General features: G+C 35.5%; 1 protein-coding gene and 1 pseudogene across 1 annotated transcript; both read right to left on the reverse strand.

The window, feature by feature from the left end:
* Positions 1-237: 237 nt before the first annotated feature.
* On the reverse strand, positions 238-11,792 carry LOC148791593 (uncharacterized). The gene is made up of 7 exons (XM_088887155.1): positions 10,823-11,792; positions 10,433-10,594; positions 9,317-10,174; positions 8,639-8,797; positions 5,050-5,925; positions 3,564-3,731; positions 238-1,544 (listed from the first exon to the last, which is right to left on the reverse strand). The coding sequence occupies exons 1-7, from the start codon at positions 11,748-11,750 to the stop codon at positions 967-969; spliced, it is 3,729 nt and encodes a 1,242-aa protein (XP_088743281.1). The 5' UTR covers positions 11,751-11,792; the 3' UTR covers positions 238-966.
* A 13,246-nt stretch (positions 11,793-25,038) lies between these two features.
* On the reverse strand, positions 25,039-27,045 carry LOC148791594 (uncharacterized; annotated as a pseudogene).
* Positions 27,046-27,862: the final 817 nt, after the last annotated feature.

The following is a 27,862-nucleotide window of genomic DNA, read 5'->3' on the forward strand; positions in this document are numbered from 1 at the left end:
ATTAGATTCAAATTTAAACTCTATATGGTTGTACTCACTTACATTTGGGAAAATTCACCCAAAACTCTGAGTTGTTTCACCCTCACATCAAATCTCAACTTAAAATAGATAAAATATAGAGGTAATAGATAAAAGAGAAGAGGTAAAATAAATCGTTTTATTAAAGTAGACACAAGGAAAGGTAAAATTCTCATTGATATTTTGGTAATAACGTGGAGATAAAAAATTTATTAAAGTAGTCACATGCCTTTGATATTATAATATGGAAATGGATCTTGTTATTTTGTCCATATACATAACTTCTTGTTCTGAATTTAATAAATATAGGAGCACATTATTTTCAAATACCATGAACATAGAAAAAGAACATTATCCTTACGGGACACCATATCTTAGCGAGGGAAATTCATTGACAATATCATATCTTTTACCAAAGTAGGTTGGTTAGATGTATCACCATCACCACCATGATATAGTTCTAAGGGTTTAGATAATAAGCTCACACTCTCTTCTTCCATTGGTTGAATCCATGGATGGTTTTTCGACTTTCTCAATCTTTGTAGCTCCATTGCAACTTCTTCCATAGTGGGCCTTTCTTCACCTTTTATACTGAGGCATCTTTTTGCTAGCTCAGCAACTACACAAAGTTCATCAACATTTTTCTCATCCACAAATCGATTTTCAATCATCTCGAAGAGACAATTTTCTTTCATTGATGAAATGAAATATGTAGCCAAGTTTCTTTGCTCTTGTGATCTTTCAAAACAAAGAGGTTTCTTACTTGTTAAGAGCTCTATAAGAACTACTCCAAAGCTATAAACATCGCTCTTCTCTGTTAATTGACTTGTGTGGAAATACTCTGGGTCCAAATAACCCAATGTCCCTTGAACCAATGTGGTTATTTGACTTTGATTCATAGGAAGTAACCTTGAGACTCCAAAATCAGATATTTTTGCTGTATAATTTTCATCTATGAATGATTGGTGTAGAAACTGTAGAGTGAAGATAGGCAAGTGCACTGGCAGTTTCTGTTGCAATTCTTAATCGGTCTTCCCATGAAAGCAAGATGCCATTGTTTTGATGAATATGGTAAAAAAGGGTTCCATTAGAAACATATTCATAAACTAACAAAGGTACTTCGATCTCCAAGCAGCATCCCAAAAGCTTTACCACATTTCTGTGGTTAATTTGAGTGAGAATGAGAACCTCATTTATAAATTGCTCATTTTGGCTCTGATCCATTATTCTTGACATTTTAATGGCAACAGCTTGATGATTAGGTAAGATACCTTTGTATACTATACCTTGTCCTCCACGGCCTATGATACATTCTTCATTAAAGTTATTGGTTGCCAATTTTAACTCTTCAGTTGAAAAGATCTTTAAGAGCTTTGAGCCTCCATTTGAAGTTAATTGTTGCTGTAGAAGGAAGCCACCATTTTGCCTAAAGTATTTCTCTTTCAATCTCATGAATTTTCTTTTCCTCGTGATGAAGTATAACCAAGGGATACAAATGAGTAAAAACAAGATGCAAAAGCTTGTACCTACATAGCATATATATAAATCAATCATCAGCAAACAAAATATCTATAGGAGAGAAAGGACTCATACAAAATACTCATTGATATATTATAATTTTCTTACAAAATTTCATAAAAACAAAAATAATTCCAAGGATCCGTATATATTTTTTTCTTCCAACTTAATTTATACAACATTAGGAATGTGCATGTATACAATAGATCCTATAGGATGGACAGGAGAAGTCCATTGTTGATGTTAATTCCAGTTAACTAGTAGTCCATATTTTGATTTTTTTTTAATATTTTGTATTAATAATTTTTCTATCCAGAATACTTGTCAGTGTTGTACTTGTTGTGAAATTGATGTAATGTTTCTAGCTCACTCCCAAACCTTCAATGTAGAATTGCACAACATAAGAACTCATTTTCTTTTAAATTAATAGCAAAAACCATTGTACTACCATTAAATGATACAAAACATTATGAAAAAGGTAGACGTGAATATACCTTGAGTTTTCTTAAATTGATTTAAATGTACCCTGATTTTTTTACACAGTCTAAAAGATATCTCTCTCCAATATGCATAATTGAGGTAGCTTTCACTGGTGGCTACCTTCTCCACGTGTCCAACAAGTTAAAGTTGGTTTTCTGTCAAGCTTTTTCACGGTATAAAAACTATAAAAGCATTGCAGAATTTAATATTCTCTCCCACTCTGCAGTGAATTTCTAATTTCTGTTATACATAGTTTTTATTTTTTCAAGTGCTTGGTTGAGGTAAAACAAAATTTTGTCCTTATAATTTTCTAGTTTTAATCAATTTAATTCTCCATTAATCACCTTTTACTATGTTTTCTTAATATTTGCAGGTTTTTTTGTTTCTTCTGTACCTTCCTTTTACTGTAAAAAATAGCCCAACTTTCTTTTTGTTCTTCTTCCACCTCACTAATAAGGTTGTTCACGGGTTGGGTTGGATTGGTTTACTGAGATTTTTTCAACCGATCCGACCTGGTTGGGTTACCTGGAATTAAAATCGAAACTGACCCTGTGTTAAGCAAAGCCGACCTGGTCGATTTGAGTCGGGTTGGGTCAGTTTCGGCTTTAAATTTAACATGGTAATAAATTGGTAGGTTAGAGAAAGAAGATTGAAATTTGATGTAAAAAAGGACACCTAATTCTATTAGAGAAAGAAGACTGAAATTGGTAGGGGACAGACCATGTTAAAATAGAAGTTATTAAGAAAATAAAAAGTCAAATTGTATTAGAGAAAGAAGACACCTAATTCTAACTGTAATTGATTGCATATTTGGTGTAAAAGACCATAAAAGCTAGGATCCTTTGATTCTTTTCTTTAAACTTTTTTCAAAAAAACTCATTGTCTAGTTGTCTTACAATACTTGCTATTAATGTCATTGCTAAATAGAAGACTAGAAATTAAGTTAGGTTGTAAATAGGATAGAGACAACTTAGTTAAGTAGGAACTAAGTAGGTTATAATTACTAATTAAGAACTAAGTACTAACTACTAAGTCGGTTCGGTTCGGGTTAGTTTTGGTTTTCATGTATGAAAACTGAAACCGACCCGAACCATCGATTTATGATTTTTTACAACCCAAAACCGACCGGTGCTGAAGAAAACACGGCCAACTCGGGTTGGGTCGGTCCGGGCTGATCGATTTGGTTCTTCTTATGAACAGCCCTACTCACTAGCTTCCTTTTCTTTTATTTCCTATTCGTAAGGGTAAAATAGGTTTCTTAAAATTTTAAATGACTTGTTTCATTGAAGTCCAATGGGATCAAACCACAAGGTATTAAGTCTATGTGAAAAACTCAAGATACATTTATGTCAATTTATAAAAACTCAAGGTATGTTTATATCCTTTACCCTTATAAAAAAAATTGATTTTATATGTCCTATGGTTACATTGATGATTTTTTTTTTTCTCCATGCTTTATCATACAAAGGTCCTTGACAACTGGGACTAAATGCAGAAGATGAATTTACAAAACTTAAACAAAAATTGCATTAGGACATGAATATTACCTAGGATAACCTTAATCACAGGAAAAGATTTGCTCTTTGGCTTGCAACCTGCAGGTTTCCTACCATCACCATAGCTACCGTTTGGGCAAGAGCACTTGTAAGATCCATTTGTATTAGTGCAAGCTCCTATGCAAGGATTATTATTTGGATCTTTACACTCATCTATATCTGGAAATATAACGATAATATATAAAGCATTAGATCAAATATTATAAGTTCTTTCAATTTCAGCTTAAATTCTGTTACATCAGAAGTTAGAAAAGATAGGATTATTATTTTAAAGAACTTTTTAACCCACTGATTAATATTGAAACTTGTAGTCACGTTTTAACAAAGTCATAAGAAAGAACATAATACCAAAAGCTCGGGGATAGGACATGGTTCGAGGTAGTAACAAATAATATGTGGACTCATATTTTTTCTGTGAATATAGCACTAAACAAGATTCATGTAACAGATCCCATATAGTTCATCTAAAACTTAGATGATGATAATATTCACGGTGATTCTAATAGAAAAGTATAAATGACATGATTAAAACAGTACTCAAAGAAAATTATCTCATGGCCTTCATTCCACTTTTTATTATTACATTATTTAGAGTTATGGTATTTCTTCACTTTTGAATTTATATTTATGAATTGGAATGAAAAAATATCTTTTAGATCATCTCAATTATGAGTTTATAAGTGATAATAGGGCTGATCAGCAATCAACTACTTTTGAATCTTCATACATGACCCCACCTGTTTGGTTCTGCTAAACAGAGGAGCCATGTGATCGAATCAGACCATCGTCAACCCCTAGAGCAAAGCTTGTGTAATGGAGTTTCTCCATGGAGATAATAGGGAAACTTGTTTTTATATGTGCTGCTTTTGAGTACTGGACCTAATGGTTGCTCTGGGCCTTGACTCTGTTTCGTTGAAACTATTCATTGTAAATTTTCTGCACTTTGTTTTTCTTTATTAAAATTTATACCTTAACTTAAAAAATTATTTGAAGTTCTGATCTCAGGCCAAATCGAGTCCAATATGAATATCTATGCTGAGTTTAAATGAAACCTTGGGAACTTCTCCATATAGTATGGAAAATGTTCTCAATATGGTTGAGATATGCTGTAGGACATGTGTGCGGACACGCTCTGTAGGAAGCCAACACAAACTCTCCATTCAAACCAGACAATGGGCCTGGCCTAGGCTTTTGGAACGTCACTTCAAACTTTGATACATCTGTGTGATGTGTGCCATAATTTATTTATAATTCACTAAAAATTCATGGAATGAAAATAATATCATATTTGCCAGTATATTTATATTTATATTTATTTTATATATATATATATATAATTATAAAAGATGTATACAAGAGATTGAGAGGCGTACTCAAACCACAAATCAAAATACGGGCCCAGGCCCAGGCGAAGGCAAACTCGGACAATTCTATGTTTCAAAATTTTGAAGGAAGAGAGAATCCATGGAATTCGTACCTTGGCACCCTTCGGGGAGATAAGGATTCCCTTGAAAACCATTCTTACAATGGCAAAGATAACCTGGGCCATTTCTGGAGTTGGTGCAATAGGTGTTGTTCCCGCAAGCATAGGCGGTGTCGGTCAATCCTTCTTGTGCTTCCTCGCATGCATAGTTTCCAGTTCGAATTGCCCAATCAAGTACTATTGGAGTTCTGAACCCAACGTTGATAAGGTATTCGACTTCAGTTCTTGAACTCCATAGATAAGAAGCATTTGATTTAAACCATTCTTTATCGGACAGAAAGGCCATGCTGCATTTACTGATATTCGCAGCGGAGGATGTGGTATTTTGATTGCTGTAATTGTCAACTGATACCCCAAACGAGTTAAGATCCCCTGGTATCGACTCCTGACAGCATCCGTTGCCATCACGACGTACATTCGTCACCTCCCTATTATGAGGACAAGATGAGACACATTGGATGTACGACTCTTGGTCATCGTAATCAGACATATTGCCTTGTGTGTTACAACCGATAACCGTAAATTTGTTCCGTGAGTTAGAGAATCTGTATGCCTTTGGAATTTTGGTATAGACTGGGTACCATTCTGAGTCTCGGTTCTCCCCCATATAACAGTCGACAGCAGCCCAATAGGAGATAGTTAATTCACCTTGCAGTGATATGTTTAAAACAATCTCATCACCATATTCAGCATAATCAGGGCGGCCATACATCATCAGTTTCGGAGGGTCAGCGGCTGTGTTGCAAAACAATTTCAATTCATCTCTGTAACAGGTTGGATCGTCTCCAACGAGGCCAAACGGGTATGGAATGCTAACATTCCCGCATTTGCTTTGACAACCTAGCTTTGTCTCCGGAGATTTTGGCAATACTGTTGGAATCGCTATTATCATTAGTTGTTGTAACTTTAGGTGAACAAATGCAGCAAAAGCATTTTTATTTTGGATGAATTGATTATTGATGCTGCTGTTACGTTAAAATATTTTTATATGAATAGCCTTTACCAAATGAAGCTATTTACTCAACATCTCTCAACCATCTGATGCGTTTTAGGGCTTAGTTTTAGCTGGACATTTATAAACAGATAGATAGATATTGCTAATTGCTTAAAGCCTTAAACCTCCTCTCTACTTTTTTTAGTACCTTGCTTTATGTTAATTGTACTGTTTTCGCGTGAAATTTTTCATATTGTTGAATCTAAACTCCCTCCATTATCTTGAGCTGATGGAAGTGGCAGAATTACCGAAATACTCAACTTTGTGAATGGTAATTTGGTTTCTAAATTTGTCCTTCCCTATTACACTGGCTATAAAATTTATTTAGTATAATTTTTTAAAATTTTATCAGCTTTTGTATCTCCTACTTAAACATATGTATGTATTTTTAAAATATTTTAAAATTTTACCGAAATACTCAACTTTTTAGAATTTTTTTAGTATAATTTATTAAAGGTTGGGTTGGGTCGGGCCTACGTTGGACTTAAGCTTTCTGAGACCTCAGCTCAAGCCCGTCCCAAGTTTAGAGAAAGAATACAATAAGGTAAATAATAAAAGGAAAGCAATAAATTTTAATAATTAATTAAAATATTGTTACAATTATACATAATATTTTAGTATTTCAATTATAGAATTTATTTCTCTCACCAAGGGATGTTTTGGAGTCCACACATCACTATTTATATTGATGTTGAATTGCTATTATGCCCATCCAGTGAATTGATGAACATTGTAACAAGAAAATCAGTCAAGAAGAGAACTCAATTGGATTGGATGATTATATAACCCAAAAAGTGATCTCCCCAATTTATTTAGTTACTGATTCGAATGGGTCTTAATTGATCCGATTTGGTCTGGCAAATCTGTTGTATAAACTTTTAGAAAATATATCTTTAAATAAGTAGAAACAATATTAATTAACATGTTTTTGTTAAAATATTAATTTAACTATTAGTTAAATTTTCAATAAAATATTTTTCAATTATATTTGCAAAAAACTCTATTAAGCTGCAGTAAAATTGCTATGCATGAATAAAATGAAGTTCATGGGTCCAACTAATTTAATACCCAAAATTATCCAACATGCTACCTTTAATTACTAGTTCATATCAAACTAGACAAATTTGGTTTGATCAATTCAACTTGGTTATGCAATTTTGAAAACAAAAGGGGCAATAATGGAAACTTTCACTAGTTAGAAAAGGAAAATTCAACAAAATAAGGGAAAATAACAAAAAAACACGATTAACAATTTTGTTAATAGACAGAAAAACGAAAAAAAAAAAGTAAAGGAAATTTTGTAAAAATATTGGAAAACTAAAAATAACATAAATTTTTAAATTTACTGATAAAATGACAGAAAATTTTACTAAAAAAATAACATAAACTTTTTAACATGTTAAGAGCAATATTTTTCAAAAAAATACTGAAATCAGAAAGTAACTAAAAATAAAAATAAGGGAAAATTACAAATCAGCAGCTTACTTTACATGATTAACTTATTAAGTAATTTAAAATAAATTAAATAACTTAGTTTTAATATCTTACTTCAAAATTAGTAAAATGAATTTCACAAAATTTATAAAAAATTAAATTTAAATTATTAATAAAAGAGTAACATAATTTAAACAATAAAAACTGTTATTATAATGAGAAAAAAGAGTAATTAAAGTTAATACAAATTAAAAAACATAAGTTAATTAAAATAAAGAAATTAACTTACTAAAAAAGTAACTCCCTCTTCCTAATGCCTTCCAGATTTTTGTTAATTTGTTAGAGAATACATAACCCAGAAAGAATTCTAAGATGGATAGGGTTGAGCTTTACACAATTATAGATGTCCTAAGAATGTTATTTAACAGAGCTTGTGCATCACATTTTTGAGTAATAAAACTAATGAAATATAGTAACATAGTAAAAAAATATGATAAATAATAAAATCTAACACCTTTATCTAATAACACGTAACCCAAAAGTAGTTTGGATTGAGCTTGATACCATTTGACCCAATTGATATTGTCACAAGACTCATGCCACAATTTCTTTAAACAACACTTGTGCATCACATATGGCCGCTGACTAGTTAGGGTCTGATGCCCATCAAGGATGATCTAGGCAGCCTGATGGTCTGATTGATTCTACAGTCGCACAACCTAGCTAGTTATGTGATAATATTTGAACAGTGTTCACAACTTTGACTATGTATTTTTCACGGCAAATCTAAATTTGTTTAAGTGGAATGTTATAGGAGAAAACGGATCTCCTGAAAGTGAAAATCATTTACACACCTTGAGAGCACAATGTGTACAAGTAGGAGGGATATTCCCGATGTATAGCCGGATGCCATGCTCTTACGGTGTATACATGATTTTTGCTCCGGGAGATCCGAGCTCGTTCCAGGAATAAAGATATTCTTGATCCAAATAGATAAACTAATAGTTCAAACTGGAAACGTGGTCCCACTATTTCTTGCAGTATTAGAAAGTGTAATCAAGAGAAGCCTAATCTCATTGCCTTAATTGGCCAATTGTACTAAATTTTCCATTAAAATTTTGAAGAAAAAGGGAATTATTGTAGATGAACACGTACCTTGGCATCCATTGGGGAGATAAGGATTCCCATGGTAACCTTCTATACAATGGCAAATATATTCACGCTTGTTGTTAGAGTTGGAGCAGTAGGCGTTGTTTCCACATGCATTCATTCTTCCTTTCTCACATGTCTTGTTTGCAATTGAACTGTCTACCACTACATATATATCCAAAAATAATGCTTTTAAATATTACTTTTTTCTAATTAAGAGATATTGAAAATATATATTGATTACTTCAGCCATGATCAAATAGAATATTGGGTATAAGATTAGGGTCAATCTTAATTAGGTTTCAGGTTGAGGCTGACCCACACACCAGGCCCAAGGTATAAAATATTGAAGAGAAAAAAGATTATAACCGAAGGTAGCTAAAACACTGGTACTTTTATTTGGATGGGTCGATCAGATGGGGTTTCATCAAGTCGGGTTGGATTGCCTTGAGATGGGATTTAGGTTGAGCAAAACCCATAATACAGAACACTGTGAGTCCTATATGGAAGAGAAGGCGAACTCTTGGGGCGATCCAGACAAAATCCCTTACCAGATCAATGGTTTCGATTGATGACTTCCATATCTTTCCCGCATAATAGATTTTCCCTACATTTTAATTTAAATTTTGAAGGAAACAAACAATAAAAAAAAAAAAAGATTAACTATGTAGATTTAGAACATACCTTGGCATCCATTGAGGAGATAAGGATTCCCTTTGTAACCTTGTATACAATGACAAAGATATCCTGCACCATTTGTGGAGTCAATGCAATAAGTGTTACGCCCACAGGCATAACCTGTTGCATCTCTTCGTGCTTCCCTGCAAGTCTGGTTTCGAATTGCCCAATCCAATACTATGGAAGTGTTGATCCCGACGTTTCGAAGGTATTCAACGTTGTTTCTCATATCCCAGAGGTGTGAAACTTGTGAATCAAATGTGTCCTGTTCGTCGGACATAAGAACGGCGAACCCACATCTACTAATATTCCAAGTGTATGCGAAGTTGTTACGGCTACCTATGGATGGAGAGAAGTTATTGAGATCCTTTGGTATGGTTGTCTGGCAGCAACCATAGCCACCACAAGACGAAGGATCTGTGAGTACTTTTGTATCGTTCAAGCATGATGACCAACAGTCGACATAAAACGCCTTGTCCTCGTAGTCATACAACATTCCATATGCATCGCAACCGATTGCCATGAATCTGTTTCTGGTGTCTGAGAGCCTGTATGCATTTGGAAAATAATAGCTAATACCATGGCTCTCCAAGTCATCTGCATCCATGTAGCATTTGACACCGCCCAGAATGGAGATCGTCAGTTGACCTTCAAGTGATATATTCAGAATGTTATGATGCCATCCCCGATCATCGCCATAAAATGTCAATTTCGGAAGATGGGTGGCAGTGTTGCAGAACAACCTGAACTCGTCACTTTTGTAGCAGATTGGTTTATCACCCACTAGACCAAATGGGTATGGGATGGTAACATTCCCACATTTGTTTTGGCAACCGGGAATCGTATTTGATGATGTCGGTATTGCTGTTCCCATGTGAAATCATCACCACCAGTAATTGGATATGAAATGTAGAATTAAAATATTTTTCTAGCTAATTTCTTTGATGATTTCAGGCTACATCATTGCACGAGTGTTTTGAACATTTTCATTTATGAACAAAAATTTTGCAACAAAATATAAAATAAAATTTGTAATAAGAGCCGCACATGCAGGGCCAAGTGAGCACGATCTACAAGCCCTAATCGCGCGTTATCTTTATTTTACAGCAAACGAACTCATACCTTGGCAACCATGGGGGAGATAAGGATTCCCTTGATATCCTTGCAAACAGCGGCAAACATATCCAGGGCTGTTGTTGGAGATAGAGCAGTTGGTGTTAATCCCGCATGCATAATTTATGCTTCCTTTCTCACATGCCTTTTTTGCAGTTGACCAGTTGGATGCTAGGCACACAAAACAATATTTCTTAAATCAAAGGCTGCTTTTCCAAATATTAAGATTATAAACTGAAAATTGATCAGCCGGCTTATATAACTCCAAGTAGAAGATATGGAACGAGCAAATGGCACGATGCAGAGAAATCACATAGAGCATGTTCTATAAATAGTTGTGATTGGTGAAATGCTTGCTCCATGTCATCAAAATATATAGTAAGAATAAAAAGGTCATACCTTGGCATCCATCAGGGAGATAAGGATTTCCTTGGTAACCTTCCAAACAGTGGCAAAGATATCCAGGGCCATTTGTTGAATTAGTGCAATAGGTGTTGTTACCACAGACAATATTATAGCCCATTCCTCCTGCGTCCTCGCAAGCAGCCTTGTTTCGAATTGCCCAATCCAGTATTATTGGAGTTTGGATGCCAGAATTTTGCAGGTATTTCAGGTTGTTTCTTATATTCCGAAGGCGTGAAACTTGTGAGGCCATCAAATCCTTGTCGCACAGAAAGGCATACCCGCATCTAGTGATATTCCATGTGTACCTGAATTTGTAAAGGCTACCTGTGGAAATTTGAAAATCGGTGATACCCTTGGGTATGGTGGTCTGGCAGCACACAAGGCCATCACATGATAAATCCATCATAACTTTCGTATCGTTCAGGCAACCTGAACGGCACCCCACATAGAATGCCTCGTCCTCGGAGTCATACAAAGTTCCAGATGTGTCGCAACCGACAGTCATGAATCTATTTCTGGTGTCCGACAGCATGTATGGTTTTGGAAGTTCCCAGTAATAATCATTCCCTACCAAGTCTTTGTCCTCCCCTGCGTAACATTGGACAGCCGCCAACATGGTGGTCGCCAGTTGCCCATGCAGAGATATGTTAAAAATTGGTGTATCATCGGAATCGGAGTACATCGTCAGCTGGGGTTCGCCATTAGTGGTGTTACAGAACAACTGAAAATCTTCATTCAGGAAACACTTTGGATCATCGCCGACGCCAAACGGGTATGGGATGCTAAGTTTCCCACATTTCTCTTGATAGCCGGGTTTCGTCAGAGACGATGTCGGCGATGCTGATGCTCGTGCTACTGCTGTCTTGGTCATCAACAGCAACAGTAGGACCAAATGAAGCAACATGGACCAAAGCATGGTCATAGGATAATCGATCCTGGTGGGAAAAGAAACAAAACGCTACTATACCGGGAATTATCTGAGCCATGCCACCATATATAAGTGTTGATCCAAGCTTTCTATGGTCACGGTTTAATTAGCAAGTCAACTAAAGTTAACGACTCTCTCTCTCTCTCTCTCCATCATCTTCACTTCAGATGTCAATAAACTAAAAATAGTTTTCCAATTCACTAACGTTAAGGTCACGGTGTGTTATATTAATCAAATTAAAGCCCATACAGAAAGCTGATCGGACAAATGTGAATACCTTGTCTTGACTGAACGAGTAATAAGCTATTAGTGTATTAGTATTAGCTTATGGAGTTTGCAGTAGATTGATCGGACTAAAAAAGTTGATAAAGCAGTAAGCTGGTGGGTGACGGTTTACTTGTTACTCTGTCTGGTTCAAATGATTTGCTGATCCAAGGGATGTCATGATGAATAAATGAATGCACAAATCGGAGAAAAGAATAAAACACGGAAGAGAAAAAACACAAAGAAATAGTTAATCCAACACTAATACTGTAGTTAATTAAACCCGTCACTAAATATCACTAAACCCAAATGGTACGTTGGAACATATTGGCCCAAGTCCCCACATACAAGTCTAATAATGTAAGCTGCTGCTGGAATCCAACAAGATAGTGAACATCAAGGGTTCATGGACGATTTTAAATGGAAAATCTGGGTGGACGGTTTCGTGTGTACCTATAATAAGACTTCACGTCATAATCATATAACTTCGCGTGCGGGAGGGGCTGGACTAAATGTAATCTATCCGTGTATCTTCTTCGCTCGCATTCAATTCCAAATATTTGTAAAAGATTCCTTTTGGTCTGTTTTTTCTTTGAAATGTCATTCATGAATCTTTCAATTCCGATTCCACGTCTTGTAGAACTATTCCTCTCTTGGCGATATTATGATTCAAGTTTGGATGAGCTACGAATAAGGCCGTGTAAAATGGGATTATATGGCTCAATCATGTTAGTATTATGAGTCAAATCCTGATAATCTACAAACAAAAGTATGTCTAATGGCCAATGGCCTGCTCTAAAGGTAGTTTGAAGGGCAAAACGTCTCACATGAAAACACATAATCACTCTTGACATAGAGATGTTTTAGAGCAAGATGTTACATTTTTTAGGGCAGCAAATGGATCAAATGGAATTACATATAAGGTGTATCTAAATTTGATTTACTTTTATTTGACTTCTAATTAAATTTTGTTTGTTGAATTTAGGTTGGATTTGAATTAAATTTGGATATTGTAATTAGATATCAAATAGCATAGATAAAGTAAACTATAAATCATCAAAATATTACTTATCATTAATAAAATGAACTAAAAATGATTTTAATGTTGTATCACAAGAAGAAATGGATAATTATATATATATATATATATATAGATACCCTGACGATTCAGGAAATGGAATTTAATACAGTAACTATCGCTTATTTCCTTAAAATACCCTCCCCAATAAGATTTATTATTCTTTGAATACCAAACTCGTTGCATCGGCTGCCATCTGTCCAATCGTCGGGACGTAAAATTGGGCCTGACTGAGAGCTGACCAAACCAGCGTGAAATGTGGCTTGCTTGCCAGTTGTGAGAGCGAAAACAATGAATGCGACGTGAAATTGGAACCAGCACGAAAGAAGAATCTCTCTCCCTTAAATTTTTTATAACCTATTCTCCCTACCTTAATTTTCAGAAAAGAAAAAAAAAATAACTTATCTTAATTTAATTTTACCTTTCCCAGAAATGCAGACTTATTTACTTTTTTTATAACCTATTCTCTCTACCTTAATTTTAAAAATAACTTACACAAAAATAATTAAAAAACCTGCCTTAATTTTTTGAAAAAATAATTAGCTTTGCCTTAATTTAATTTTACCATAATTTTCAAACGTAAAGATTTATTTATTTTATAATAACATACTCTCTATCTACCTTAATTTCATGCCTCCAATCTTTCTTCTTCCTTTTTTTCTTTTTTTCTTCTTCTTTTCTCTTCTCTTCTCTTCTCTTCTCTTCTTCTTTGTTTTTCAATCGGATTTATTGCCAAGATGGTATAAGAGCAAGGCTATTGAATCTAGGCGATCAAGTTTCTTCTTCAAGTTGTTGAATTTAGGCGGAACAAAAGATTGAATCTGGGTTGATTGAATTAGATCTACAACTAATACAACCCTATTTTTTTTATTTCTTCCTTGGTCGTGTACCAAGAGGAAAACGAATGAATCTGAACCACTGAATGTCGGCACACCCTTGTGAAGTTTATACCTCTTTTTGTTTTGGATCGTGTGATCTTATACCTGTGAAAGGTGACTGTAGATCACAGATGACCTGTTTTCTTCGCTTGTTGGCTTGATTTCATGTGTGTAAGGATCTCTCTTAATGATCAATGCTTGTAGACCTTCTGGAAAACTAGTAGGCTGGGACTGTTATTCCATATAGGTCAGAAAATTAGTTTTGTCATATTTTTTTTTTTTTTGAAAATTGGTGTTGTTCTTGTGCTTAGATTAAGTCCACAATTGAAGTGTGTGTGGACTGGTCACTTGTTGTGTGTGGAGCTTTTTTTCTGATATAAGGAGGGTTCCTAAGTTGGGAATTTAGATAAAAAATTCTGTGTTGACCATGTCGTTCTTCAGGGGTTTCAAAAGTCAAAATGGAGTGAGTGGGAAAATGGATATGAGTTTCCTCATGGCTGTTATTCCATTTGACAGTCTGAACTAACTTGAATGGTATAGGGGAATAAAACTCTACATCAGTGCTAGGGGAAAAATATGATACATCAATGGGAAAGTGAAGGACCCAAAGAAAAGATGTGTTGAATATGTTAGGTAGAACCAACAAAATAGTATGGTGATGTCATGACTCTTGGTTTCCATGCTGCCACAAGTAAGAAAGACATTTATGTGGGCTGAAACTACTTGTGAAATATGGGAACAAGCAAAGTTCATCTATTCAGAGCAAAGACACTATGCCAAGATATACCAACTATACGTTGAATCCTCTACTTGCAAGCAGGGGGAAAGATGTCTCTCAATGCACTATTTAGATCTGACATCAATATAGAAAGTACTTGATCACTATCATAATGTGAATTGGAAGTATGATGAAGATGCAAAGATATACAAGTCACTTGTATCTTAGCAACGGGTATTTGCTTTTTTCTTTGGGCTAAATCCTTCATATGAGTCCACTAGGGTGCAGATCTTGGGAAGTAAAGACTTTCCATCAGTTTAGGTGGTTTATGCCTTAGTTCAGTCAAAAGAGAGTAGAAGTGTGATGAATTGTATAGAGGGGGAACTAGTTGCCCTAGCTGCTCGGGAAGTTCAGATACTAATGTTAGAAGTACTTTTAAGAAGGGTGACTCTCAAAAGAGAATAGATGACAAGAGTAAACTTTGGTGCACTCTCTGCCAGAAGACAAGACACACCAGAGATACATGTTGTGATCTCCATTGAAAACCTAAATAAGCATAGGATTTGGGTAAAGTCAATAATTGATTTGGTCAAGAAACACAGTTAACAGATTCAGAAAAAGTATAACTCAGATAATATGGCATCTCAAGAGATTAGGCCCATGATAAATCAAGAAAGGCATCCCAGTTTTGACCCTAAGGAAGAGATTATCAACTCCTTTAATGACCATTTGGAGTTATATAGTAGGATTCTTTGCCATATGGATTCAGGTCCTACTCCTTCTACCTCTTTTGCATCGACATCAGGTAACACTGCCATTACCTTCCATGTGTCATCTCATACTTCTGATTCTCCTTTGGTAATTGACTATAAAGCCTCAAAACCACATCATGACTAGTAAGATAAATTTATTTTTGGCATACAACGTTCTCTTTGGGAGTGATAAGGTGAGACTAACTGATGGTTCATTCTCCACCATAGCCGGCCAATGAACCATATCTCTCCCACTTGGCCTTACCTTTTCTAATGTACCGCATGTTCCTAAATTACCTATAAATTTGCTTTCCATTAGTAATATTATTCACTCATTGAATTGTTCAGTTACTTTCTCTTTGTCTTCATGTGTGTTTCATGATTTGGCCTCGGGGAAGACGATTGATAGAAGAAGCATGGTGGATGGTCTATATGTGTTGGAGAATAAAACTAGTCTTATGGCTAAAGAGTCATTGAGTTCTTCTAGTGAGAATCAAGCCTATTTATGGCACAATCATTATGGTCATCTTTCTTTTGAGTCATTAAAGCTATGCTTCCAAAGTTGTTTGAGTCTTTGTTAGTGAGTCAGTTGTAGTGTCAGACATGTCAATGGAGTAAACATTATAGAAGTTTTTTTCCTTTAAGAAATAAAAGATCTGAATTTATGTTTCATATTGTTTATTTTGGTGTTTGGGGCCTTATTACTCTACCTAATGACGCTGCATAAAAGTACTTCATTACCTTAGTCCATTATTATTCTAGATACACTTGGGTTTATCCAATGCGATCTAGAGATGAAGTCCCTAAAATTGTGAAAGACTTTCAATGCATGGTGTTCACTCAGTTCCAAACTGAGTGGATTGTTCACTCAGTTTCAATGCATTGTGAAACTTTCTTTGCTTCGAGTGGATTGCTTCAACAAAGCTCTTGTGCTAGGACACCCTAAGAATGTGGCAGAAGCTTTATCCAAACCTGAATGGACAGATTCAATGAAGAAATTGATGCATTACACAAAAATGACACTTAGGAGTTGATGGATCTTTTTGAAGGGAGGAACCAGTGGGTTGCAAGTGGGTGTTCATAGTAAAACACAATGCTAATGGAACTATTGAAAGGTACAAAGCTAGACTAGTGGAAAAATGTTTTACATAGATATATAGAGTGGACTATGTAGAGACTTTTGCTCCAGTAGCCAATATGAAGTCTATCAAGATTCTTCTTTCATTGGCAATAAATCTTGTTTGGGAATTTCATCAATTGAACATTAAAAATACTTTCTTGAATGGTGACTTAGAAGAGGATGTATATATAACCCAACCTCCAGGTTTTTGTGCCAAAGGCAGTGAACAGAAAGTGTGTAGGTTAAAAAAATCTTTATATTGGTTGAAACAATCACCTCGGGTCTGGTTTGATAAGTTCCACTTAGCAGTTCAACAGATGGGGTTCAAACAATGCCAGTTAGACCACACTTTATTTGTGAAGAAAGGTGAAGGAAAAATTGCAATTCTATTTGTGTTGTTGTAAAAGCAATTGAAGATAGTTGTTATTGCCTTTGAACCTCCAATTGAAGATAGTTGTTGTTATAAAAGCAATCCACCATTTTTCTCAAAGAATTTCTCTTTTAATTTCATGAGTTTTCTTTTCCTTATAATGAAGTATAACCAAGAGATACAAATGAGTAAAAACAAGATGCCCAATCTTACACCTGCAAAGAAATAGATAACGAGTTAATAGAAAGCAGAGGTATCGTATAATGTAAGTACTTATTTCATATTGTAATTTTCAAAGGAACATGACTTAATGAATTGACGAATAGAAAGAAATTGAATGCAGAAAACATATTTTATAACACTTGGGTGAAAATTGGATTAGGACAAGAGCATTTACCTAGGGTGATCTTAAGTACAAGGAAAACATTATTCTTGCAACCTTGGCCCTTTTTCCTACCATCACCATAACTCCCCTTCGGGCAAGTGCAATGGTAAGATCCAATTGTATTAGTGCAACCGCCTATACAAGGATAATTATTTGGATCTTCACATTCATTTATGTCTGGCAAAAGGACAATAAATGAAGCATTAGGTCATACGCAATAAAGAAAATTATTATTACTTTTTATACCCCAGATTAATATTGTTTAATGAATTCATTAATCACATTTAAACCGTGTAATGAAAATAGTAATAATTAAACAATATTAATGGCATGAATATGCTTTGGAGGGAATGATTAATAATGAAAATTTTCCTACCAAGTAATGCAATACTTTTAATCTATTATTCAAGTTAGGGATCATGAAATTTCAATGATATTTTTTCTAAAATTATAATTTTCTATATTCTATATTCCAATGATATTATCACTATTATAAGTTCTGTGGGGGTTGTGTGTTAGCCACACATGGGGAACATATACCCACATGACATCTTAGCCACATATGGGAATATCTCAATCTCTTAGAAATTATTGTATAGGGAGATATTCCGAATGCAGGGAGTTAGTGTTCTGTGAATAGGTGTGGGTGGAGTTTTAGCGGTATCTGATCCAGAGTCCTTTTTGTCTTCAGCCTAACGTCCAAAGTGCTCATTGAACGTACAGCATTATCTCTTCGAACTGGGAAAAATCAGAGGGCTCCATGAAAAATTGCTTTGATCCATGAAGATAATTGATATGGTGCGGGATTAGACATACTTGTCATATATAGCATAAAATTCCTCAAGGAGTCTTCTACACTACTCCAGCTTTATCTCCCAAGCTTGAATCTAAACTTTGGTCTAATTTGGAGGCAAAAGTCTATTGTTACAAAATGGACAAAGCCAGCAGTGAGTTGTGTAAAGCTAAATACAGACAAGGCTTCATGGAGGATCCTTAGTCTGAATGGTTATTGATGATGCGCGATCTAGCTATTCTTAGTTAGAAGATGATATGGGAGCTAGTTGTGTAGTAATTTGGTTTGAATTACAAGAAAATAGATCAGAGAACTCGGAGTCGCTAACTCGGCGAGGTCGCTCCAATGCTTAAGTTAGTATTGTATTATTTTAGTTGCGAGCTAAAAGCTTGAGTGTAGAGAGAGCTAGTGAGCAAATAATCGCATGTACCTTCTTCTCTGGGTCTTTGGAGTTAATGTCTTTATATAGGCATTGTTTGGTGTGGGCCTCATGCACCATATCTGAGATTTCTAAGAGGTCATGCCTAACTAGTCCGAAATCCTCAGAGGTAACCACCATGCACATTGACCACCCTCTGAAATGTTTGGTACGTGGGCCAACTTTTGAAAAATGTGAGTCTTGGGATATGCATGTTGAATTTGTCGGTGAACACGTCTCGCAGGTCACTACCTGGACCTTAGTCAGGCCAACAAGCCCTCGAGGGAGGTCACTCCTCACGTCAAGGTCACTTCGGCTAGTGACGAGATGCTACAGGTCAGCCCTGGACGAGGTGCTTCTAGTCAACCTGAGTTGTTCTCAAGGTTGCTAGGTTGGCAGTGAAGGTAGGTTGCCAGGATGGGGCAAAGAGAAACCGTGATCTATGTCAATTTATGAGGGTGGATTTGGCCCTCCAATGACATCATGACACATCTCATCTTGGAATAACTGGATGACACCTGGACATCTTCTAAAAAATGACTTGGAGTCCTAGATTGCGGTTTCTCTTTGCCCCGACCTGGCGACCTACCTTCACTGACAAACTGACGACCTCGACCACAACTCAGGTCGGCTAGAAGCACCTCATCCAAGGTCGACTTGTAGCACCTCGTCACTAGCCAAAGTGACCTCGATGCGAGGAAAGACCTCCCTTGAGGGCTTGTCGGCTTGACTGAGGTCCAGGTGGCGACTTGCGAGACATGCTTGTCGACAAATTCGGCATGCATATCTTGACACTCCCACATTTCTCGAAAGTTGGCCCACGTACCGAACATTCCAGAGGGTGGTCAACATGCATGGTAGTTACCTTCGAGGATTTCGGACCGATTAGGCATGACCTCCCAGAAATCTCGAATGCGATGCGTGAGGCCCACACCAAACAATGCCTATATAATGGCACCAACCCCAAAGAACTAGAGAATAAGGTATGCGTGATTATTTTTCTCACTAGCTCCTCTGTGACAATCAGACAAAGGGGGAGGGGGGGGGGATAGAACATGTACATTATGATCTTGCAAGTACTCACCCAAGAAGATAATCCTACGGGACGACGTTGGAGCAACTAGATCGCGCATCATCATTTACCTTGGCACCCATTGTTTCGAAATGTTTACCTTCGTTTTTTCATACATTGATCTTATCTTCGCATAAAGAATAAAGTAGAAAGATAAAGTTTAGATTGGTTACCTTGGCACCCATCGGACAGGTAAGGGTTCCCATGAAAAACTTTCTTACAATGGCAAAGATATCTAGGGCCATTAATGGAGTTTGCAACTTCTGCATTTTTCCCGCACGCAAAGTCAGACTTTCCTCTCTGCATTTGCTCGCAAGTCATGTTTCGATTTGCTTGATCAACAATCATTGTAGTTCTGAACTGAATGTTTAATAGATAGTCCACCTTGTTTCTTAAATTCCATATTTTATATCCAGTCGAAACGAACCAGTCTTAGTCCGAGAGAAAGGCAAAGCTGCATCTGCTGATGTTCCAAGTGTAAGCGGAACTGGTGTCATTACTATACGTTTGATGTTTTAGATCAAATGTGCCAAGATCATGTGGTATTGCCGTCTGGCAACATCCAATTCTTCACAAGATGACCCATTCACTTCTGTGGAAGTTTTTGTCATGGGAGTCAGACATGATGCCAAGTGTGTTACAACCAATTGCCGTGAATTTGTTCCGGGTGTTGGAGAATTTGGTAGTTCGATGGTTGACGCGATCCCCTGTTGATCTTGGTTCTCTCCCATGTAACAGGATGTAGCAGCCTTCCTTGAGAATGTCAATTGGCCTTGTAGTGATATATTCAAAATGCTATGGGAATAGAGAGAATCGCCATAAATCGTCAAATTTGGTGGATCAGTGGCAGTGTTGCAAAACAACTTAAATTCATCTCTGTAACAGGTTGAATCGTCACCAACTAGACCAAAGGGATACGGGATGCTAACATTCCCACATTTGTTTCGGCAACCAGGTCTTGTCTCTAATGATGTGGGCATTTCTGTTCCCACGCAAAACTACCGTCACCATTAATTGTATGTCAATTGTAACAATTAAAATGTTTTTTAAATTTGCAAGGTGCCAACCAGTAGGTTGGTACTTTGTAGGGTCTATGCAGGCCGTTGTAGAGACTTGGGATCCAATTCCGCCTGCACCTCGGTTGGGATGGTAAAACAATAAAAACGTTTTTCTAATTTCTTTCATTTCAAGCGAACCCTTGTTTAAGCAGGGATATGATGGAGGTGGAGGCGATGGTTTGGTTTCCGAAGCTCTGAGGAAAAGATGACTATAATCGGTACGGAATGAAATAGAATGATCAGACCTTGAGATGGGCAGCTGTATGTACATTAATTGGGATCAATTCCGGTGGCTTTTTTCAGTGTAGTAGAGATTATTCCAAATCCACAGCTGTGGGTAGGGATGTAGGAACAACTCTGGGGAGCATATGCGTCTTTTCTTAGAAGTAAACTTAAAAAAACATTTAAGTGAGTAGGAAATGCCGAGTGCATACTATGGGTCAATGGCAATTATCTCTTTGGACTTTTATTAGCTATAAACGCCCACTCTACTATGGGTTCAGTGACAATTACCCTCTTGAACATTCATTTGCGACAAAAACCCTCCTGAACTTACACTTTGTGACAAATGCCCCCTTCAGTAGAGTTCTATCAATTAATTTCAAAAAAGATTCTTATTGAACCATTTAAATTTTTTTTATCCCCAAATTACTTTTTCTAATTTATTTGTACAATTTTTGATTTGATTAGTTTTCAAAATATAATATTGAAGTCCCCTCTATTGCTTTAATAGATTATCACAGATTTCCGACTGAATTAAATATTCAAATGAAATCATAGGGGTTTCTTTCTGATGGATATAAATTTAGACTATATTTGGTTTGAAGGAAAAAGTAGGGAAAGAAAGGAAATGATAGGAAAACTTATACAAGATTTGTACATCTTTCTCTACCTTTTCTTTACTTTCTACACTTTTTCCTTAAAACTAAACACAACCTTAAGATTACACAACCTTAAGGTTTCATTTGGTTTTTCTATATTTATTAAAAAAAGGAGTGTATAACTTTTATATTTTAAGATGAAGAGAGACATTTTTTCTTAGTGAAATGAAGTAAGAGTTTAAAGCAACTTGTTTTTCTATATGCAAGATGCCTACTGGTTGGTTGTAAGGCCTCTTGATGGGTAGTGGGTGGGGTGGGGGGGGGTATGCTTAAAAAGACTATACCAATAAAATGGCTCTTGTTATTTTTGCTGATTTCTTTTAGAGAAAAATGAAAGTATTTTTGGGTCAATAAAGATTTTAGAGAAAAGGGCAAAGAAAAGAAAATAACAAAAGTTCTGATGAGTATTTTTGTAATTTAACACATTTTCTCGTCTGCCTTAATGACTAGAGGTATTTATTTCAAAGAGAAAGTTAAAAGAGATCTTTATCACAAATGAAAGATTAAGAGAGTAATTGTGACTGACCCCCATAATATTGAGTGATTTTGATGTAAATGAAAGTTCAAGGGATAATAAAAATCTTACTAACCACCCCAACACTACGCTATCGACAACACCACCTCAGAACCAATACTAACCATAAGTCCATAAGTCAACTACCGACATGAAAAATGGGTTTTATATGTTTTCTCTGTCTTTGCTAAGCAGGGGAGTTATTCTAGAATTTTCCAGCAGTTATTCCATCTCGGTATAGGTGGCCATCTGTCAGCCACCCATCCATTCTATATTCATGACTGCTTTGGAATATTGGATCGAGTCAGAACAGACACATTAGTGATCTTTTACAATCTTGTTTCTCTCAACAGTATAGGCTGTTAGTCCCAATAGCTAAAGTTTTTCCCTAGCTTCCCATCCTATCCCATCTCATAACATCCCACAAACCAAAATATGGGAAGAGAAGAATGTTCAAGAAAAATCCATTTTATCCCTCCCCATCCTATAAATCAAGCAAAAATTGCTTTGGCTGCTTTTGGTTTTGGAAAGTATGGTAGATAAGGAAAAGTGTTTCAGCAAATGGTTTAAAGTGCTTTTCCAAATTTTCAACCATTTTTATCACTTACGTCTAAGGATTTGGAAGCATAGCATTTCATACTTTATTTTCCAAATCAACAAATATAAATTTGGGTTGCAAGGTGGAAAGATAAGGATTCCCTTGGTGAGCTCTCAAACAATGGCAAAGATATCCAAGGCCATTTGTGGAGTTGGTGCAATAGCCAATAGGTGTTGTTTCCGCAGGCATAAATAACCAGTTGTCCCGCTTCTTTGAGCTTCCTTGCAATTCTTGTTACTGGAGTTTGGAACACAAAATTTAGGAGGAACAGACGACGTAAAAAAGCTCGCCATTGTAGTCATACAAATCGTTATATGTGTCTGTTGTCAGAGAGCGTGTATGTCTTTGAAAAATTATATCTAATGACAAGTTTTTGCTTGTCCCCATGTAACATTGGTAAGCTCCCCAAATGGAGGCCGTCAATTGGCTTTCAAGTGATATATTCAGTTCAGAATGGTATGACTGACTATTACCATGGCCATAAATTATCAATTCTGGAGGATCAGTAGCGGTGTTGCAAAATAACTTCAAGTCATCATTTTTATAACATGTCCGATCATCTCCGACTAACCCAAACGGATATGGGATGCTAATATTACCACATTCCCACATTTGTTTTGCCAATCAGGTCTTGTATCCGACGATATCAAAATTGCTGTTACCATCATCATCGACATCGTCAGCTTGTTGCAGTAATAAAGAAAACGTGAAGCAAACACGGATGATACGTCACATATATATATATATTAAAACAAATTGATAAAGAAATTTTCTCATTTTTTATTTTTTTATTTTATGTCATTTTTTAAAAAACTATTGAGATGCAATTTCCTAATAACTTAAATAATCTTTTCTTCTGAAATTTCTCCTAAACTATCTCCCCCACTATTCACTACTTTCTCTAAAATTATAAATTATCTCCAATTCCTATTTATTTGCAAAGTTATCTATAATTTAGTAGAGACTTTCTCTCCTAAATTATCTCTAATTCCTATTTATCCTCTCCCCTACTTTTTATCTATATCTATCTAAAGAAAGTTTAAATTAAAAAAATTTAAGAATTATTCAAATATTCAAACAAAATTATATAATAACTTTAAAATATTTATTAAAACTCAAAAAAAAAATTTATATTTTTACAAAATATATAACAAAATTATGTACTAACAATTTAAATTATGTTTTTCTTGACTATCAACTTAAATGTTTTTTTTTCAATATTTAATAATATGTAATAGATTGAAATAAATAAAATTTAATTAACAAAAGATTTTAAATATTTTTTAGATTATTTAAATATTTAAATAACTAAATATTTATCATAACTATATTTTAAATATTTAAAATAACAAAATTATGTAATAAATTTAAAAAAAATCTTCAAAGTAGAAAAATATTTATAACATAAAATTGGATTTAATAATAATTTAATATATTACAAAATTAATAATTAACTATTTTAAATAAAAAATTATTTAACATAACTATATTTTAAATAGTTAAAATAAAGAAATTTTGTAATAAATTTAAAAAATCCTAAAAATTAGAAATATAGTTATAACATAATATTGAAGTTAATAATAATTTAACATTTTTACATAATATTGTAAATAACTAATTTCAATTATATCAAGTAATAATTCGAGAAAATAACTTTTAAAAATTAATATTTATTTATAATAATTTTAAACTCTTGATCTGTATTTATTATATAATTATATATACTAAAATTAATATTTATTGTACTTCAGTAATTATTTATTATTTTCTTTTGGTGATAAATGTATTTTCAATGATTATGTATAAACTTATTTTGTTTGCTATTTAACAAAAATATTTTTAACAATTATTGGAGATTAAACTACTATTATTGAAAATTTTAAATTTAATTCATGGTACTTATTGTATTTATTATATTTTTCTTCTAACTTAGTGATTAATTTTTATTAGAGATTAAACTATTATTAGATAGTTTTTGGGCCGGTCTTCTTCGAATAAGGCCTATATATTGTATGTTTTTTCTCTTCACTTTTGTTTCTATAATAAAACTTTTATTTTACAACGGAAAAAAAGATGAACCAGATGAGGAGTCGGACTTGGACAATGTTCCACTTCTAATAATTTTGACTACCTCAGAAGCTGTAGAAAATCCAAAAAGTTGGTAGATTTTTACAGTGATGTGGTGGTGAAGTCTAGCAACAGGTAAGCATGCAGTACTTGAAGTAGGGGAACAGAGCCCGGATCTTGTGCAAGCAAATGATTTACTTACATAGCATCCAGCTGTATATTAGGAATATCTGTCATATAGCATCCAGCTGCACATTGGAAATATCTGCCATACATGTATGTTAAATCCACAGGGTGTGTGACAAAAATGCTGCTAACATGATGACAAAAGTGGTGCCTCAAGAGATGCTTGAACTGTGTGCCCGAGCAGTCAGCCTTAAATTTGGATAGTTGCTTTTTGAAGTGTCTCCCTTCTCTCATGGGCTGGAGGGGGAGAATTGTTGGGTCCAGCCCATTATGAGACATTGACCCATGTTACAACCCATATTCCTTCAGCCCATTGTTTTTGTCTTCAAAACTAGGGTTATATCTGATCTTTGAGTGTGTTGAAAATAGAGAGCAAAAAGAGAGAAATCAAAAAAACTGTGCTGCAGATTTTCAATGCACAGAGTTCATTAAACGGTCGAAACTTTCCGACCCACCGTCCGATTGATCTGAAACTTGGATATTAGGTGGAGGACTCAATGTTCCACATTATGAACCGTTGGATCTTTGATCGATATTCGGAATCGTCGGTTATTTGAGGTCGAACAGAAGTAACTCGCAGCTGGTTGGGAAAAGAAAACAGCTTGCGGTAGTCTTCATCAAACATTCTGATCAAGGGTCATCTGTGGTCCGATTTGGCTGAAATTTGGTGGGCTTCTTTGGAACTCGTGGACCTACTATCTGAACGGTGGAGATCTGATTTGGAGCACTGGAAATTTGTGGCCTGAACAGTAGCCACGTTTGTGAGATTTTCTAACTGTTTTTTTCACTGCTTTTGTTATTCTTGTGTATATGTTTGAGAATCTGTATTTGCTCTAAGTTTGTGAGTATATTGTGGTGTTTGAGTTGCTATAATTGTTACCTCAAGTTATTAGTAGATATTTTGGTTGGGTCTCCTTGGCCCCATGGTTTTTACCCTTCACATTGGAGGGGTTTTCCATGTTAAATATCGTGTGTCTCTCTTTGCTTGGCTTATGATTGTTTTTGGTTGATATCTTGCTTGTGATTGTGCTAGCTGAATATCTACAAGTTTGGTTATTTGGGAGAGAAATAGTTTGTGGATAAACTTGGTTTCTACCCAACAAAACCTCCACTAGGGTCTGATAATGAATTCCGATTGTCGGCGGTGGTACAAAATTTATGTCCGGGTACAGATAATGAATTGCCGATGCGAGGTTATTGATGTGAGGTGATGGATAGTGAGCCTCAATGATGGCACTGGAAAGCCACCGTTCTCATTCTTGCTTTCCGGATACTTCTTCCCTTTATCATTCAATTTATAAGAGTAATTCAAAACTCCATTTGGTTTTCCATAAATAGACCGAACCTAATAAGTAACGAACCAAATGGATTCATCAAGCTCATCCACGAGATGTTTGAACGGGACACAAACTTCTTCGATGCTCTTATATCCGAAGATGATACCGTTGCAGTGCAAATCAAATTCGATAAAGACGTTATCGCAATCAAGAAAGGAGATATGTTTGAGATCGAATTTCGTCTCATGATTCCATTTGGGGTTTTTGTCTCCATTTCTATTGATTGGTGTTTTCTCGCTTCTACAGCCGAAGTGATTGATTTTGCCATGATTCATCGTTGACGATGGAGATGACAGCATAGATGGAAAGCTTCTGGAAGAAATTGAAGGACTTCAGATGTCTGCAGGAGACCACTTTGAGTTGGAGGTTATACGGATTCCATGAGCAGTTGACCTCAATATCTAGAAATCTGACGAGGGTGGTGACAGAGAGCTGAAACTGGCTAGACGTAGAGGAAGATAATGAACAGTGTCATTGCCCTTCCTTGATATTAAAAAAAAAAGTAACTTTTTTCTATTATTTTATAAAAATATTATCTTTTATTGGTTTTTAGGGCGAAAAGTTGCCCTTACTGTGAACCCCTAAAAAGTAAAATATTAATCCAATGGAAGTTTCATCGTTTAATCCCACTCCTTGCGTGTGGGTGTCCACACTCTGAACAGAAGACATGTTAATTTGTTATTGGAAGTACACCCCGCCCAAAAACTTCGAGTGTAGGAGATTCGGACTCTTTGGCATGCCTGAATTTGCACCTTTGCATTTGGGCCAATTGTTGAAGCTACGTATAGTGCTACACCCATTCATTCAATGGATTAATAAATCCAATATTTGGGAATGGCTTTAGACCATCATTGCTTCGAAAAGAGTTCATGTACAACAGAACTTAGCATATGATGTGGTCATGACTCAAGTTCAGCACACGTGGATAATTTGGAGAAGTGACACGTGACTGAATTGAAGATTGATACATAGTTGAAAGCAAACAAGGAGACTTTTGAGATGGCATTTGCTCATCTGGTCAAAAGAGTTAACATCGATACACACCACGATCCTTAGTAGGAGAAGGGCATGGGGGGAATGCTAACCAAACCCACCTAAATTGCCCAAAACTCTTTGCTTGGCAAACCCCTAACTCAACCATTGGTAGCTCCGTAGACCAATGGGTCCCCACTAGAAAACAGTACAAGGGCACTCCCTAGAAGGTATGTAAGAACAAAGTGTCATGGAATGACACAATAGGGTGCTTGGCTAGAGGTTTTCTAGATGTTTCTTGAGGTTTATAGCCAATTTTACATGTTTGTGGAGTGTTCTGGAGTGTTATGGGGTGTTCTGAAGTGTTCTCCATGTGTCTAGAAGGGGTTAAATGCTGGTGGATCTTTCTACAACTTTGTAAAATAATTCGGGTTTGTGTGGAACAACCTAGAGGGGTTGAGAGCAATCCAAATTTCCTCTAGAGTTTTCTTGGATCTTATGGAAAAGGCATTCCCTAGAAGAGTGTAGAAGGTAAAATATTCTACATGTGCTTCTAGATAATGCCAATTGTACATAGTTCTATAGGATTCTTGGAGGGGGTAGTGTATAAATAGGGGTGGGTCCCCTCCTTCATTTGCAAGAGGC

This window comes from Nelumbo nucifera, chromosome 5, assembly GCF_055504915.1.
Source record: "Nelumbo nucifera cultivar China Antique chromosome 5, China Antique-T2T, whole genome shotgun sequence".
In the NCBI taxonomy this organism is placed as follows: Eukaryota; Viridiplantae; Streptophyta; class Magnoliopsida; order Proteales; family Nelumbonaceae; genus Nelumbo; species Nelumbo nucifera.